The 18,563-nt window shown below is 37.2% G+C and overlaps 1 protein-coding gene across 7 annotated transcripts in view; it reads left to right on the top strand.

Annotated features, from left to right (window-relative positions):
* SLC12A7 (solute carrier family 12 member 7) overlaps nt 1-18,563 on the top strand; it is a 70,283-nt gene that overhangs the window by 1,054 nt on the left and 50,666 nt on the right. For 5 of the 7 annotated variants that reach the window (XM_065052238.1, XM_065052234.1, XM_065052241.1 and 2 more), the window contains exons 2-3: nt 15,380-15,474; nt 18,014-18,136. In XM_065052238.1, the coding sequence (XP_064908310.1) occupies nt 15,380-15,474; nt 18,014-18,136 (218 nt within the window). Of the gene's footprint in view, nt 1-5,144; nt 8,934-9,868; nt 9,893-15,379; nt 15,475-18,013; nt 18,137-18,563 lie in introns of those variants that run through there. The other 2 variants (XM_065052235.1, XM_065052237.1) reach the window with 2 other exon arrangements.

Below are 18,563 nucleotides of genomic sequence, written 5' to 3'. Positions count from 1 at the left end.
GCAATAACTCTTCGTTTGCCTCAGGAGCCCTTAGCACTTCCTCTTTCTGAAGCTTGTTGCGGCAGCAATACGAAGTATGGTGCTCGAATCGCGGTTACCACTGTGATTGCTGGTTGCATCTTGCACATTATTTTGGACGTTAGGTTACAGTCAGCACTCGTTCTTAACGGTTGTTGTGCGTGGTCTATTTATTTATTGTTAGATGATCACAGGTGGAAAGATAGGTTTTTGTAAAAGGCAGCTTCTGCTTTTTGTCGTATAGATCACAGATAAGTAAGGCTAATACTGTGGGATGTGAATGTAGAGATATGAAAAGAGGTATTTGACAAACTTAATATGTGTGTATTATTTTAGTTTCTTTTTGCACAAGTATTTTTTTTTTTTTTTTAGGAAGATCATCCAGTAAAACACCCAACTGATGAAGCTGGGTTGTTAACTACCCTCAAGCCCCTAGTGACCTGTGAAAGATACACCAAAGGAAATGCAACTACATGTAGTATATATTAAAGCAATGAGCAAGTGTTCTAATAACTACCACAGTTTTCTAATAAAAAAAAAAAAAATAGCATAAACCGTGGCCACAGTTTGTTTCCTGTACTGATGGGTGACAGCAGTACAACATTAATCTGTTTGTGCACTTTTTGTTTTCCTTATGGTAGAAGAGCTTTTTACGGTTAGTGTTCAGTCAGATGGTATGCCAATGCATAGGCAGACAGAATTTGTTAGACCATGCGTATATATGAAGCACCTGCAAGGCTTGGAATGTTTGGACATCTTGGGAGGGTGAGGGGAAGAGTGGAACTGTCACTCTTGTAGTGGCTTATTTCTAACCTTTAGGGTTGTGATTAAAAAAGAATAATTCTTCATGCAATTAAGTCGAATTTGTGTGGACTAGCAGTATTTGGAATATGTGTTAAAAAAACTTGAGTAGATGAATTTATGTATGATTTCTCACATTAATGTGCCTGTAAAAGAGGGAGAGGAATATACTGAAAAGTGAGGGTGTTGACTTGTGAACAAAGTATAGTCAGAGAGTTCTGACTTCATTAAGGGGTCAAATGCTATACTTGGATACAGAGGTTTGAGACATGAACAGCGTACTTTATGTTGCCTCAGGTATTATATCGATGTTTGTGGTATGTTAACCTGTCCTGTATAAAGTTTAGTTAATGCTGTGTAATCAAATAATTCTCCTTGACTCATTCATCTGAAAACTTTAAAGAATTCTAAACTATTAGTACAGCTAAAAGCTGTTGTAGTTAAGCCTATCTAAAAGCCTACTCTGCAGAGGAGTGCTTTCCTTTTTGTCAGCTACAGCCTTGAGAAAAAGCCTAGGGAGTAAAACATTTCCTTCTCTGCCCTCCTCTTTGCCCCTGGGTCCCCTTCCTTTTTCCTGTGCTTGACCTTGGTGCTCATGAGACACTTCACTGGGCTCGTTCAATGTGCTTAACTGGCAGAAAACGAAACTCCTGCAGAGGGAAAAACATGCTTCCTATGTTTTGGAGCTGAGTGAGGGCTGCAAAAGTCTGATAATGGCTAGAATTGTGGGAAGGGGGTTAATGATGAGCAGTGATGGGGGGAAAAAAATAATGTGGGAATGGGAACTTTGCCTTCAGCTCACCCTTAGCCTATATAGCTCAGCATATAATATTGTTCCACTAGTTCAGGAATCTAGAATTGTATCAGTTTTGATTGAATTGTCTGGTTTAAAAACAAAGTAGTTGTTCTGGGATTTCCTTGACTGCACTAGTATCTTGTTTAAATCCCTCCCCCCCCCTCCCCCCCAAATAAAACCCCCGCAAAACCTAAAAACAACCACCACCACCACCACAAACCCACAAAAAAAACCCAAAACAACAAAACCCACCCCCACCGAACCCACAACACCGTTTTTTGGAGGGAAGCAGGCTGTATGCTCTTCAGCTATTAGATAATGCGTAAGGTAGTTCTGGTATCCTATTAGCAAGGCACTTAACGATTCTGTGCATTTATCTCCTTCCACACATTCTTATCTGATACTTGTCTATGTGATAATGAAGTAAGATGGGATGTTCTTACTCTGTACTCTTCACTCCATAATTGTATGAAAGTCTATAGCATTGTATTTTCTGGTTATGTGATACCCTCACCTGTGTGAAGGAGAAAAGACTTGGGTGACTGGCTATTTGAGTGGCTGGATTATAGCACTGGCCAAAGTAGTACTTGGGAAGAGTAGGGGGGCAGAGTGGAAATTAGTGCTTGGACTGAACAATGTAGTTGAGGGTTGGATGCTGCTGACTCAAATATGCACCAAGTAGCAGAAGGCCTATGTGCCTGTGCAGAAGCATGTGTCTTTGAATGTGTTCATAATACACTGCAAGGGAAGGGTGGTCAGGAAATAGTTACAGGTAGAAGACAAGAAGGAAACAGGAATCTATTATAGGCAGTTATGGGTGTAGTTTTAAACCAGAATCTCTCATTTGATTTGTGTTGGGTTTATCTGTTTTCTTTACACATGTCAGTAGTGACTGTCTATTAGATAGAGCTGTCAAAACTTTGTAAAGTTGATAAAAATCTCTATTTCATTAGCAGCTCTGCATGTCAGGTGTTTCAAAGCATGGCTCATATTTCCCCCCTCCCATGGTATTATTTACTTGACCACACGGGTGTCTTATTTAGAAACCATTAGGAAAACTAACTCTTACAAAATCCTCTTAAATTGAAGGCCCTCAAGTACAAGGAATATCAATGGCAAAACTGGTCATCTACTGAGAAGTCATCATATGACTAATGAAGCATAAATTCTGTGAATTTCTGTGAAATGCTGATTCCTGAAAATCCAGGGATTAGTTGAAGCAGGTATACATATGTGCAATGGAGGGAAGACAGGCTAATCTTGCTGAGATGTCTAGTATATTTTCCGTCAGTTTGTGCTCAAACACAGAACCATTCTGTAGTTCAGAACTTGCTTTACAGGAAAATACAGTATTACGTGTTCCTCTTAATCCCATTGCAGTATGTCCAGTTTTCTGTACCCTGAAATAATGCAAACTGATGTCTTCACTCCCTTTCTTTAGCCTCCACAGGTTAGTTATCCCTCCCTGCCCCATCCATGTGCTTAGGCAGTAGTGTGCACAGTGTTTCCAGTACTGGCTGAAGGCTCAGCTCTAGGAATATGCATGGGAGCATGGGTTGGCGAATATGATACTGTTTTCCACATGCTCTTCCAGGCTCCAGCAGCTTGTGGGTCAGAAAAAGATGAAACTTCTATGAAACTGGATTAGTTTCTCACTTTTTGGCGAGTTTAGATTAAGTTCTAAATTTGCTTGTATTCCAAATATACTCTGTGAATTTCTCTTCCGTTCTCTTGTGCAGTCAGGAATCAATGTATATTTTTGGCACTTGGAAACTAGCAGTAAGATCTGCTGCTCAAAGGCAAATTACCTCTTGTTTGTTTTTCTGATCCAGTCATCAGATTAAAGGCATCAAATCACACTAATACTTGTCAGGTCCCTCTCTAGATCACTCAAGATTTTTGTAAACCTTGTCCCATCTTAACCCTATCACATTTTTTCCAAACTGAAGACTCTAATTTATTCTTCTTTACCTGGAAACTGTTCCATAGTTATTGTTTTTTCTTTCTCTGAACTTTTTCCACTTCTGTTCATTTTGAAGTGTTGTGTATGATGATCAAGTTGTGGTGTTGTGGTTTTTTTTCATATCTTTGTCTCACATGGACTTTTTTCCCTTTTCCTTTCTGATGTTCAGGTTGTGGTTTCAAAAGTGATTATTGAACTGGTGTTTTCATGAAACAATCATAACGCAAGTGTCTAATTCATGACAAGTAACAATCAGTTGGAGTCCAACTGGTTTAGGATTGTTTTCCTTCATATATGTATATATCTACTCTTTAAATCTCTACATCCAGTTTTGCATGTAGTTTTAACATTCATTTAGTCTTGAAGATCTGCAGCTCTTTGCAACTGACCTGTGCCTTTAGTATTCTAAATAACTTGAAATAGTTTAGAACATCTCTGGTCATCTCATGTTTATTTTTCTTGCTGTTTTTTAATTATGTGTGGAGCATCATGTGTCCCAGCAGAACTTCAGTTGCTATTTCCATCTCTGAGAGTAGGCCATATCTGTCTTTTCTTACGAAACTATTTACCTATGGCTTATGCGATATCTTGTATTCTGTGGTTGCTTCATTTACTGAAGTATATTCAGAGAAGGACTTATTTGAAAGTCTTTTGGAGATCTTGGCAGACTGTATAAATTGGGTTCCCACTGTTGATTCTTTCAAAGAACTCTTGTAGGCATGTGAGAACCTCGCTTTGCAAAAACCATGTTGGTTGTCCTACCCAGCCACCCCAATGTCTTATTGTATAATACAATGTTGGAATGCAAAATACTATTCCTGTTGCAGGTAGATGCATATCTGACATGTGATCACAGGTGTGGGAGTTACACATAGATATTTTCTTTGCTCTGAGGGGCCTTGACTGTCTGGGTTGATCCCTGATGCATGTCTAGCCCTGCCAAGTGCTCCAATTGATCCTTTCACTCTTTGATACAGCTACATGTATCATTGTGAATATGTGTTTCTGCTGGGTATTGATAGCCCCAAGGGAAATAGGGGCAAATAAAGGAGGCAGAGTTAAGGATGATAAACTAACTTCACTGTGGAGTAAGTGGTCACTTAGCGTTTTTTAACTGTTTAAACATTTCTTTTAGAGTGTTGTAGTTTTGACCTTTTTAGTGAAGGAGAGGATTTTAATGCTTGAGATGGACAGGAAATTGTTTTGACCATGTCTTCATGCGAAAGAAATGCTAACATTCTTTTACTGTGTTCTTGCTGAAGAGCTAAAGGTAAATAATTCTAGTCATAAAGCAACTTTGAAGTAGAGTATTCCAGCAGAAAATAACATCAGATACAGTGGTAGCAGTTAGCATAATTTTAACTTCTCTGGTCCTGTGATGAAAATATTATTACTGAGGTGTTTTTTTTTTTTTGATCTCTGATTGCTGATTCCTCTTTTGGTGAGACTACTTTTGAAGCCACCAAAATATGGTAAGTTTTCTGATGGAACTGGGTTTTGTTTTTTTTTTTTTTTTACTCTTTTTCCTAAAAGAACTTTGCTTGTAATGTTTTTTTATGGTGCCTGTTTAAGATGACTTATGTTAAAAACTCACAGGTAGGCATTGTAAGGGCTGCCTTTCATAAGGGATATAGTCTGTTACTGCATAGCAGATCTTATTATTCTCCGATGGGGGCGGGGGGGAAAGTACTTTGATTCCCTCCATTGCTACTGCCTGTGAACTGTTTTAGGGAGCCAAATCAGCAGGAAACCAGCTATGAGAGAAAAACAGCTGCTTTTTAAAAGTTGTTTTAAGAGTCTTTATTTCCTTGAATCAGTTTATTGCAGAAAAACAGTATTGTTCTACCCCCACCTCAACACAGAAAACCACCCGTTTTGGAAGCACTGCCCTGATTAATTTTTCCTGCATCTTTGAACTATGTTGTTGCTTTACTTAAAAATAGATACTGAAGTATGGGAAATGAAACAATTGGTGCTATTTTTATTTGCTCTCCAGACTAGTGAACTATAGAATGTTATAACAGGGCACTTATTCTCTGAATCTGAGTAAAAATATTGATGCTTGATGGTTTTCCCCCTTAACAAAATTTGTTTTAAATTTTTTATCCTACAAATTTAAATGGATTCTCCTACAATTTTTTTTCTATGTAATCCTTTTGTGGCCTATGTGGTATTCTATTCTGGAATCAGGTAGCGTTTTCCTACTTGATTCAGTGTACCAGTCAAACAAGGAGCATTTCTGCTACACAATATAATTTGTATAACTGCATTAATTTGTGTGCTATGGCTTTGTGAACTGTCCAGACAGTAGCTAGTAGAATTTTAATTCTGTTAATAGTGTAACTTACCCTGTCAGGTTTCTATTTACCTTCCTTTACCCCAAGATAATAAGAGTACTTCAGGTTTGCAATATGTTTTCCATGTGACACAGTGGTGACAACAAAGACAAATTCAGTGATGTCATCACTCTTGGCAGTGGCTGTGGACATTTTTTCCTTCCATGCTGAAAGAAAAATACATGCAGTGTATTGGGTTTATGTGGCGAGGTTTCAACAGCAAGAAGGCTGCAGGAGTGGCTTCTGTGAGAAGATGCCAGAAGCTGCCCCCATGTCAGACAGAGCCAATTCTAGCCAGCTCCAAGATGGAACTGCCACTGACCAAAGCCCATTGGTGATGTTAATAAGAAATGGTAAAAAAAAACACTGCACAACAGGAGTGAAGAGAGCTGAGAGGGAATATGTGGGAGTGACAACTATTCAGACACCAAGGCCAGTGAAGTAGGAGGGGGAGGATGTCCTCCAGGCACTGGAGCAGAGATTCCACTGCAGCTTGTGGTGAAGACTATAGGATGCAAGTTGTCACCCTGAAGCTCATGGAGATAATCATGCTGCAACTTTTGGAGGGCCCCATGCCAGAGCAGGTAGATGTGCCCTGAAGGAAGCTGTGACCTGTGGAGAGCACATGCTGGAGCAGGCTCCTGGCAGGAACTGTTGCATGTAGAGAGGAGGCCATGCTGGAGCAGGTTGCTGTTCCTGAAGGGCTATACCCCATGGAAAGGACCCATACTGGAGCAGTACTTGAAGAACTGCAGCCCGTAGGAAGTACCCTGTATTGGATAAGGCCATGAATGACTGTTCTGAACCCTGCACTGAAGAGGAGGGAGGAGTGGCACATAATCACAACCCCCCATTTTCTGACCCCCTGGGCTGCTCAGGGTGAAGAGGCAGAGAAGTTGGGAATGAAGTCAAGCCTGGGAAGAAAGGGAGGGATGGAGGGAAGGTTCTTAGATCTCTCATTATCCTACTCTATAATTGACATTAAATTATTTTCCATAAGTCAAGTCTGTTTTGCCCATGATGGTACCTGCCGAGTGATCTTCCAGTCATTTTCTCAACTCACAAGCTTCTTAATCTTATTTTTTTCCTCTTGGCCTGTTCAAGAGGAGTCAGAGTTTGGTGGGCACCTAGTAGCTAGCCAAGGTCAACCCACCACATGAAGTCAATGAGAACTGCAGTTTCTCTGATTTCATATACAAATTTTAAAGTATTTGCAAAATTGGATGCACTTTGCTCTTAAATCACAGCAATGTGAAAGCATGCCTTAATATCTGTGTCAATTGACAATATTTATTATCTGCATCCTGATTTCAATAGCTGACATTCTTAATTAGGTACCTTAATTAGCTGTGTCTTTTAGTGAACTTATGGCAACCAGAAATAAGCAGCATTCCGCCTATCTAAGAAATAATTCTGGGAGCCTTTGGGAGGTGAGAGGTTAAGTGATAACTGCTTTGCAAAAAAATTTTTTTTTTAAATCCTGTGTATATTCTGGGAAAAATCTGTTTCTGGAAGAAATTAAACTTGTTCTGGTTCTTTCCTTCTGACAAGGGGCACACAAGTTTGAAACTTTTTAAAATGAAAAGCATCTTCCTAGAAGCTTACTTTTTGAAGAGAATAAAATCTTTCAGCAGATTTCCTCAGTCTTGAAGAATGGGAAGCTTATGTGTTTATCTTCTAGCTTGAGAAATGGAAGTTTAGAACATCTTGAAAATACGTCAGAACTTTGCTTTGTTACCAGTAGAGCTGTCCTAACAGAAACTTACCAGGACATTAAAGATGAGCAACCCAATAGATTGCTGTGATTCAGTAGTGACCAGTCCTATCTCTGTCCCCCTTTACTGACTTTCTTGCTTTGTGGAATGTGTGCTGAGGACTTGTACAAACTGATTTATTTTGCCTGTGAAGAATGAGAAGCAGTCAATCCATGGGGGAAAAACAGTTAAAAGAATTAAAAGGGGGAAGTACAGGAGGCAGGCTGTTTCTGCAGCGTCAGTGAGTTGAAGTGGCTCTTTTAGGGGCCTAGCAAGCAGCAAAGCTGGTTCTAGGAAGCAGGAACTTTGGGAAATGGGCATATAAGGAGCCTTCAGCCCTTTCAGCATTTCCACAGTTGACTGTGCTTATGGCATAGGTGTTATGATCGCAGAGAAAAGTAGATTTCAGATGTGATTCAAAGACTGAACCACAGGAGCCTAGTCTCTTCTAAGCAATAACATCCATTTCATAGAGTTGAAACAGTTTATATTAAGTTGTTTAAGGCTGGTATAGAAGGTGTGAGATAGATTAATGCATAAACTAAAAAGTGTTATATCTAATTTGAAAGAGAAGCAACAAATTATGTAGCCAGTCTTAAAGAGGACCCCTTTATAATTTCAAAATATCTGTTTTTAAAAAGAGTGCAAAGTTACTAGAATTTAAACTTATTTGCTACATCCTATGTACAATTACTGCAAGTTCTTTTTTACATTAAGTCAATCTTTAGCGACTATGCTTATGGTTAACTTGCTTAAGATCTAATATGTACTTGATGCACAAAATTGGCTTTCTTAATAGTAGATCTTTGGAGTAGGTTAATACTACTTGTTACTAATGTATACTGCTCTGCTTAATGGAAGTATTTTAAAGTGAATTGATTTGGTGGAAAGAAAACTTTACATGCATTTGTTATTAGGCAGACATGGGATGTTTTAGTAATTTAATCCTGACCACTTCACTAAGCATGCTGTTTGTTGCTGACGGAAATCCTCCAGCTTAATTCTCTTTAGGAAGTTCTGTGACTGTCATGTAGTTTGGCTGTGTCATGTGCATCCTTCACACTGCATGAAGCCTTAATGACTTATTTCAAGACTAATCCGATACTGGTAAGAAACAGGATTTGAGGTCTTACACAAAGCAGTGAGGAAGCAACTGTCTGTTTCCTGTTGCAATTCTTGATATGTGAAGAATCAACGAAGGGGAATGACTTGATATTGCTTAACCATGAGTGAACAAGATTATGAAGAAAGTGGGACAACTCCAAGTGAGTCTCTTTAAAAGACAATACTGTGGTTCTAATGAGTCTTTTACTGAAATAGCAGTTTATGTACTTCCAGGAATATTTTAAAGAATTATAAAGAGCTTTTGCAGTGTATTTTCATTTGAAGTAGCCTTTGCTTGATTGTAATAGTAGCCTAAGTAAAGGAACTCTAAAGTTTAGTAATGTTGATGAGGTAATTGATGGATATAGCATTAGAATTCTCAATTATGTTAAGGAGTTTATAAGAAGCTTAAGTACAATGCATTCTGCTTTTCAAGATAACTTCCATAAATTGTGCTGAAGAAATTGGTGATATAGTAAATAGATATTTCTTTACTAAAAAAAAAAACCTGCAATGACCTGCAACTTTGAAGTAGATTACACTGAGTTCTTAAACCCATCTGATGCAAAAATTCAGAGGCAAGATGTCTTCAAACAAGGTTATTGATGCCTTTTCATGATTTGAATTAAAGCAAGGTAGTTACTTTTGAAACTGTGAGTTTGTTGGAGATCCAAAGAGTACTTCTATATATTTTTGAATTAGGACTGGTAAGAAATTAAATTAAGATTATCTGAGTTTTCTTTAGTTGCCTGACAATTGAAAATTTGAACATCTAGGAAGTAAATATGCATGATAGAAACAACAGTTACAGTTTTTTCCCACAGGCAGCTTTACTGGACATGGCACTTGTATACATCAGTTTCAGTGACTTTTGAACTTTCTGTATTTTTACCTTTTGTTTATATTAACAGTAAATGCTTGTTTACCCTTGTCTAAACAGGTTCTTCATATTCTCTATGAGCAGTGGTTTGTTCTTATATGTGACCAAATAGTAACTTAAAAACTACATTAACATTTTCATTATTAAAAACTGTTGTTTTTCACCTGCATCCGGCTAACAGGAAGCTGCTTCAAGGTATATGGACTATGATTAAGAGTTGCCCTTTGGAAACTATGAAAGGTTAGGACTTCTTTATGAAGTATTATTCTTCAACTGCATTCTACTTTAGACAGCAGCCTATAAAGTTAGAAATTCTAGGGGGAAGCAAGACATCTTAGCTTTACATGTGTACTTGTTTAGCAAACAGCTATACTTTATCATAGTTAAGCTGTCTTATTTGAGGCTGTGTGATTCAAAGGTTTTAGATCATTCTTACTTGTTAAAACAACGCCTGTATTCTTTTGCCATATAAAAAGAATCTGGTTTTATTTTTCTGATAGATATTAAGCCCTTACAGCATGATAGGAGGCACAGATGCTTACTTTTTGGACAAAATGTGTTTGAATACAAAGGCAAATAGAACACTTCTTGAATGTGAACAATAATAACAGAGGTAGTGTGGGACAGTGAGGAAGCAGTGAATCCTGAAAGGATTTAGGGGTCAGACTAGAATAGAATATCATGAGCTTGGTTTAATGCCATGGTAAAGAAGGCTAGCCTGATCTTTGGAGTAGAGAGGTGATGTATAATCTTCTGTAGATAGCGTGATTGAGACTGGTGTTTGAAGGCTGTATTTGATTTTTAAAGCTTGAAATTTTTTAAGTTATCTAAACGTAAACTGGAGAGAATGTTGGCACAAAATAAAGGTTAGGAAAACGTTTTATGAACTTAACTGTTTCAGTTTTTTGGAAGGATACTTGAGATTTGATAAGTATAGTTACTTTCACAGATAGAAAATACTAAGTGTGAGTGGTGAAATTTAGAAGGTGTACTAAAATGTTACAGCTAGAAGTCTGAAAGAGCCCGATTTAAATAGAAATAAGGAAAAATTTCTTTGATATTTTCCCAGTAATTAACAAACCCCCTTAATCTTTATAAAGATAAATTGGTAGGCTTTTTTCTTATTTCAATTCTGAAAACATAAAGAGAAATAATGGTCAAATCTCAGTATGTTTTTTCAGTTATAGAGTGCAACACAGAAACAATTCTGTAACCTGTGGAACAACAATATTAGACCATCTAATCTGATTTCTTTTTATCCTTAATCTCTTGAATAGGCATCCTAGTACAAATTTAGGATCACTTAAACAATCATTTCCTCTTCTACACCAAGCCCTGCTCTGCTAGTTTCTCAAAGACAAGATGCCTGTAACACTTTTTTTTTCCCCTCATACTCTACCTCTTTTGATTTGAGATGGGGAAGGGTTGGGAAAAGAGGAAAATGAGCCACTCTAGTTTTATGATTTAGTAATGTTGACATCAATGCTAAGAGAGTGGTTTTGCTTACAGTGATTGCTCATTCCTGCACTGGTGGACTCTCTAGTGAAAGCACAAGCATTTGTGTAGGGAACACACAAACTCATCTGGATTAAAAGTAGCAGCAAGAATAAAAACAAAAGCAAAACAACTATCTTCCAACTCAGCATTAAGCATACACTACTGTTGCATTTAGAATGAATAGTTCTGTTTGTGTGAGGAACACTGTGATACAGGGACACAAATGGATGAGTGTTAAGTGTGAGAGGGGAATGAGAGGCCACCCCGTTGGTGGCAAAGATGGCTTCTGCCTGTTTAAGCTATACTGTTGTGTTCTTTCTTACACTGTATAAAATAGACCACTTTGCATCAGTTTAGAAACTTTTAACCAGTAGTATACCTTAAAGTATTCTACCTGTCAGTGTTTGGGAAGATCACTGCTCTGAAACTTTTGAGGAGTACAAATTTGAACAAAGCACTGTCTTTTGGTTCCATGACCAACACTTTGAATTGTGATACGCAGGTATTTCTGATGTAAGTTTTGTTTGGTGTGTGGAGATGTTTTTTGTTTGTTTTGTTGGGGTTTTTTTTGCCTGTAAGTCCTCATAACTTGAATTACATTCAGAAATCAAGGAACAGTAAGTAGAGATACTTAAGAGTGCTTTAGCTGCAGAAGTTTTAATTGGATTCCAGATTATGTGCGGTTTAGGGGAATGTCTAGAACTACATTGGAAGTTAGCATTTTTACTGTATATTTAACTTGCCTCCACACCTGAGAAGAGTTAGAGTTGATGCAGTTTTACGGAAACCTGAGAGAAAGATAATTAGCTTGTCAGGCACTGGAACAGGCTGCCCAGGAAAGTGGTTGAGTCACCATCCCTAGAGGTGTTTAAAAGATGCATAAATGTGGTGCTTAGGGACATGGTTTAGTGGTGGAATTGATAGTGTTAGGTTAATGGTTGGACTCTAACCTCAAGGGTCTCTTCCAACCTAAATGATTTTGTGATTTGATTATCTTTAAGCTTGCTCATAGAATTCAAGGGAATAGGGTTAAAATACAAAGCTGTAAATGGCTTAAGACTTACTAGTGGAATTAAATACCTATTTCTATATTCCATGCTACCTCAGTGGAAGCAACTAAAAGAATTTTTTTTCTATTTGCTCCATTCCACTTGACACACTAGAGGTGACATTTGTGAAAAGTGTAAATCTTGTATTTTTCTTTCAGTTCTGGTTTCCTAATGAATCCTTTGTTTTGAAGGAAGGATAAGCTATAGATTGCGATAGTAGCTTGTTTCATTAATCAGCAACTATTGTGAGATTGTGTTGAGGTCCTAAACCTAGTTCTTTCTACTGGATGGTGTAATACATCTCAATTCAAGTTACATGTTTGTAAGGCTCAGTGTATTTCTAAGCATAATAAATAATAAATAAGCATAATAAATAAGCATGCCTCCAAAGGTTGTGGTTTTTAATTTACAGGCAATATGACTTTTGCTGACAGTGATGCTGAAAATCCAAAGGAGCTTGTTCAAAGATGTTCATAGTTTGTAGGATTAGTCAGTGAACTGCAGATGAGAGAGCACTTGTCAGAACATTTTTGTGGTCGCTTTTGCAGCATTGACTCCCTTTTAAATAGAGCTAAAATAGATAATCCTGATCATGTCAAATACTATTGAAATGCTGTACCAAACATTCACTAAATATGAAAAGAGACAACTGTATTAAGGAAATGAGTTACAGAGTCTGGTACTGATAGGTTATTTTGAAGACCAGCATTAGAAAGCTAAAAATAGATGGAATACTGATTGAAAACACTGGAAAATAATTTTAAGAATAGGAAACTTCAGTTCTTTGTTTCTTCCATTTGAAGTTTTAGATGTATTTGACACGGCTTGTTTGTTAGAGACATTGTGGTCTGAGCTTTTTCCTATTGGAGCAAAGCCAACTAACACTTTGGTTAGAAATACAAGCATATAAAGGAAGACTTCACTATTTTCCTACCTACGGTTCAAAATATCTAATGTACAGTGCTGACATGCTGATTTTTTTTTTTTTTTTTTTTTGGTAGTGGTGGTGGTTTTTGTGTTTTTTCCAACCTCCAGAGCTGGTAAGACAAAACTATATTCTTCAACCTCAGAATTATGCATACTGATTCACATTTTTTGTTTGGCTATCCTTTTGGTATTTTGATTAGTTTAATGATATCCACTGAAGTAGTGACTGCAGTGACACTACAGTCTGTATGAAAACAAAAAAAAATACTAGAAATGTCCTAGCTCACTGTTTGAAGAGTAATCCTTTCTGAGAGGATTGGAAGTGCCCTGAAGGGAGAATTAATGTTTAGTTAGTAAGTACAGTGGCCAGCTGTCAATAGGCAAGAAAGTCAATAGAAGTGTAGTCTTAGCAAGACAAATATAATAGAATCATTTCAGTTGGAAGAGACAATCAGGATCATTGAGCCCAGCAATAACCTAACCTAACTAAGCCATGTCCCTAAGAAACTTGTGTAAACGCCTTTTGAACCCCAAACGTTTTAACATGGGCATGATCCTTGTAATGAATGCTTTGCATAAACTTTAGCAAAAATAGCTCCATTCCTTGAAATTGTCATGTTTAAAAAAACCAAAACAAACAAACAAACAAAAAAAACACAACAACGTTCAAAAAATATTGGGAAGAAAGTGCAATGTCTTAACTAGGAAGCCCTAGTGGTCGTACACTTCAGCATGATGATGAGAGGAATTGGCATGTATTTGGTTAGGGACAGAATTCGTCTATGGAAAAGGTAACTCAACCTTCTTCTAAATACAATGGAGCTGATTAAAGGATAAATGCCAATTTCTCAGACAACTTTGTGCAAACCCAGCATGTTCCATGCACTGTGAAACAACTTGAGGTGCTGATCCATGAGGGGGATTCCTTTGTGTTTGCAGTATTCCTTCTGCTGGCCTTGCATTAAGCTCTATTGGAGCAGGGAGAACTAGCCAGGCTGTAGGACTTGAAGTAATGAGGGACGAATTATAAACTGTAAAGAAACAAAAATGAAAGCTGGAGGATATGGATAGGAGGTACATTGGATAAAAACTGTAGTTGTGGATGAATTCATCAACAGTTCTCTGGATTGTAGAATTAATTCTAGAGGCCTGATGGACAATAGCTATCTTTTTATATTTCTTATGAGAGGATGTGACTTCTGCATCATAATACCAGTTAGTATAGTGATACTACAGAGAATTTGTTGAACAAGGGAGCTATGGACAGTGGTCGGAAATTTCTCAGGGATGTAGCCACGCATCTGCTTGAGGGACTGTGATCTATTTCAGTCTTTATTACAACCAAGATAATACTTTGTGCTGAGACTGGTGTCCATGTTTACAAGCGATTTGTTCTGGAACTTCACGTGGGGAGTCATGTGCTGTAGGGGCAGAGTGGAGGACATAGGGAGAAGAGTACAACTTGTTCTCCAGCTGTTCCTTAATTCTGTAGTAAAGAGACTGTGTAGGTGCTACTGCTGTAACTTGTGAATAGAAGGGCAAAAGTGTAGACAGGCAAAGTGGAATAGGCAAGGATTTAAGACTATTTGGAAATGCTAGTGTTGTGACAGTAATAGGTAACATGTTATAGCTTTTGTGTTTGTGTGGACTAACGGGCAGTGGAAGGGATTCTGCTTTTTTTTTGAGAGATGTTTCAGAGCACATCAGGGGAACTACAGCTTAATGAGATCGAGATTTCAATAAGCAATAGAGTAAATATAGGCTGTCATGAAAATGTCTCCATAACCTTTACAAAATAATTCCCCTTTATGTTGTTTTTTTCATAAATTCCTGACTCAACTACTGGAGTTCTTTTGAGGGAGTGGATAATGTAATGAAAAGGTAGTATGTGTTTGCTTGGTGTTGGTTTGTTGTTGTTGTTGGCCAGAAGATTTATGTGGAATTATATTATCAAGTGCTTTAAGTAAACTAGAAAGGTGAGGCAGGGGAAAAGGGAGAGATCAGTGTATGTGTTAAAGAATAATAAGTAATAGTTAAGAGGTGGAATAGTATATAAAGATTAGACTGTTAAACTTAATTTCCTTAAATGTGGACATTGAGCCCCCATGTCTGGGACAAAGACAGTGTGTTTGGCAGCCACCTCCAGTGTTACCTAGAACTGTTTCTTAAACCAGCATCTTCTGAATATGCCTTTTATGGTATACCTTGTTATTTTATTTTCCTTTTGTTTCCAATTGTTGTGCTTTTCCACCAGGAGATGGAATTGCCAAGGAAAGTAGTCCATTTATTAACATTGCTGAGATGGACAGAGGAAACATGTATGAAGGAAAGAATATGGCTCTCTTTGAGGTAAGTTAAATACCCCCAAATTATATTCCACCTTTGTTTGAGGCTCTGGTAGCAAGACAAAAACAAGCAAACCCTTTTATTTCTCTCTTGAAATTTAATGAGGGAAAAATAATAACTTTTCAGTGGTTTGGTTCCTGCTAACATACCATTTCAGTGAATTTTAATGATATAATAAGAAAAAGCATGTTATTAAAAAGATCTTTTGTTCCTTCTGTATTTTAGTTTATCTGTATAGGCAAGAACAGTAAATTTTGGTACGTGCTGATGTGAAGATATTAAATAAGCCGTCTTGCATGAAAAATTGTCTCAGATCTAGAAATTGTTACAGAAAGGTGCCAAAAGTTCAATCTAGTCATTTTAACAAAGCAATTGTGAGGGCGAATTATCATGGACTCCACACAATCCAGTGTGAATTCAAGCAAAGGCAATTTATTGCAGAAACAAGCCTCCTTATATATGTGGTTATTTCCTGATCACATGTCCACGCTCCAAGCATGCATTGATTGATTGGATATTGTCTATGTTCACAAGCTGTCCACGTGCTTGAGTCTCACTGCTGATAGGTCTGTTGATATACATTGTGTTGCTGCCCTGTTGCTGCTAAACTATTTTATTCCCACAGCAGATCCTGTTTTCAGCTTGACGAGGTAGTCTTGAAATTCCTGTGGGCCTGGATAGTTCAATAACAAATCTCCATCTAATAGAAACCCATCCACACATTAACTTCAAGAAAATCTCTCAAATCTCCCACAAGCAATATCCAGTTTTAAAAGGATTAGCAAATATGTTGAACAGGGGAACACAGATGTCTCTTAAAGCAGCAAAACTATAAAACAAACTGTGATAGGCCATGTTACAGTATCTAATTACAGTGTAGAGCATAACATAGCTACTTTCTAATAGAAACATCTACTTTATAATGCAAGTTTAATTGCTGTTTATTTAGAGAAAAAATATATTGATATAGTACATTAAAATGCCACTTTTGCAATGAAATAGTACTTTTAGTCAAGTTTGACCCAAGTTCTTCTACTTCAGTAGCATCAGCTGGTCTTGCTTTGATGCTTCTGTTAACAATAAACAATGTCCTTCCAACATTGTTTGCTTAGCCATCTTGCTGTTGTGTTCTACCTACTTTTTTCTTGTTTTTCCCGTACAATCCTGTCTCCTTTCAAGTATCTTTCCACAGAGGACATGATCTTTCAGCTTCTTCTTTCTGCATGATCTAAATAATGTATTTTTACTATTTTTTGATGAGTCTTCTTTTAAGGATCAAAGTAATGATGGTCATTAATTGTCTGTCAGTCATGTATGGAATTTCTTACAATTTTTGGAGGGAAACCATGGTAGTGGAGTTTTGTCACTGAATTTCTCTCCTTCAAGCTCTATTTCATAAAGCAATGTCCAAAACTTCCTGTTGTTTAAATTAACTGTTGTATTCCTCAGTGTTGATAAATGGGCTGTAGCTGCTTTTTTGTCCCTAATCTCCTTTGAACATATACTTGCATCAGTTATTTTGAATAGTTGCTGACATTAAATCCTCAGATGATGGTATAATGATGACTGTCTTTTACATATCTGAGATTATAGACTGTGCTGTTACAGTGTTGCATTTAAGTCTTCCTGTGCTGTTGTGATGAATCTTTTTGGTAGTCTATATATCTCATAGTATGTTTCTAACGATCTTATTCTTCTACTGTTTTCAGCTGACTTGTGTTTTGAATTTTTGTATGAATTGTTACTAAGAAGTTCGGCTATTATAACTGTGGTTATCATGACCTAATGCCTTGGGCAGAGATGCCTTAGTTCTTGTCTTTGTTTGAAATCCTGATCTCTCGCCTACCTTCCAATATTTCATCTTGTATACTTGATTGAGTTCTCTGGTTCTGCATTTCTTCACATCCTTTCATTAAATGTGCTTCTCATGGGTTTTTTTTTTTTTAGCATATTCTTGTTTTGTAGCAGATATTTGGCTAAAGAAAGATGGCCTGACTTCTGTGTCAATTAATATTACATATGTACAATTCCATATGATATGCATATGTGCCTGTATTTTCAACAAATACTTTAGAAGTAATATGCATGGTTAAAGATAAAATATGTAAGCCTGCTGCAGTATTGTTGAGAGTGGTCTTTAAGTATCTTAGTGCTTAAATAATTTGAAGCCATTCTCTAGACACAAGCAAGATGTTGGAAAAACACCATAATGACTTGACCCTGAAAACCATATTGTGATAGGAATATATAATGCCCTGAAAACCGTACTGTGATAGGAATAGAGTTTTATAGTAATGTCCCTTCTTGATATTTCCCTTATGTTCCAGCTGTAAAAAAGTGAAATATTGCAAAATAGCCATGTAGTGTTAAACTTCTAGAAAGATTTAGAGTTCTTGTGGAAAACTGTCTGGTATTTTGTTATATTAACTTTTGGATTTGGGTGGATCAGGGCTGACCTATTGAGTATGTGTTTGAAGTAGTACCATAAAATAATTCCTTAAAAGCCTATTTAATAAATGGAGTATTCTTAAAATCCCAACAGGAGGAAATGGATAGTAATCCCATGGTGTCATCTCTTCTTAATAAACTAGCAAACTACACTAATTTGACTCAGGGTGTGGTGGAACATGAAGCAGATGAAGACAGCAAGCGAAAGGAAGTCAAGGTACTTAAACTTTTAAGTTGAAACAAAGTTAACTACAGAGGAGCATATTTCAACCTAAAAAGAAAATACACAGATGCCTAAAAAGAGGAGTGAGGTTTCCATTTGCAGTAGGACTTGTGTTAACTCTGTTCTTGTCAGCATGTTTTAGCAAGATGTTACTGTAAAAGCCCTAGATAAAATGTGTGCAAAGCCAGGACTGGAAACATACAGTGTACCCAGTTTCCTCCTCCTTTTTTCCTTACTGCTGTCCTTGTATGAGCATCAATCCTTTTGTCTACGTCCAGTGAGGATACAATATGACTTTTTTTTCTGGATGGTTCATTAATACATGTTAATTGTCTGAGTTTTTACCTCAAGTTGAAATTTAAGGATAACTTGAGATTAAACAGGTCTGTCTCTTAAATCCACAAGCATATTTATTCTTGTT

Source organism: Columba livia, chromosome 2 (assembly GCF_036013475.1).
Source record: "Columba livia isolate bColLiv1 breed racing homer chromosome 2, bColLiv1.pat.W.v2, whole genome shotgun sequence".
In the NCBI taxonomy this organism is placed as follows: Eukaryota; Metazoa; Chordata; class Aves; order Columbiformes; family Columbidae; genus Columba; species Columba livia.
This window is presented reverse-complemented; position numbering and strand designations above follow the sequence as displayed.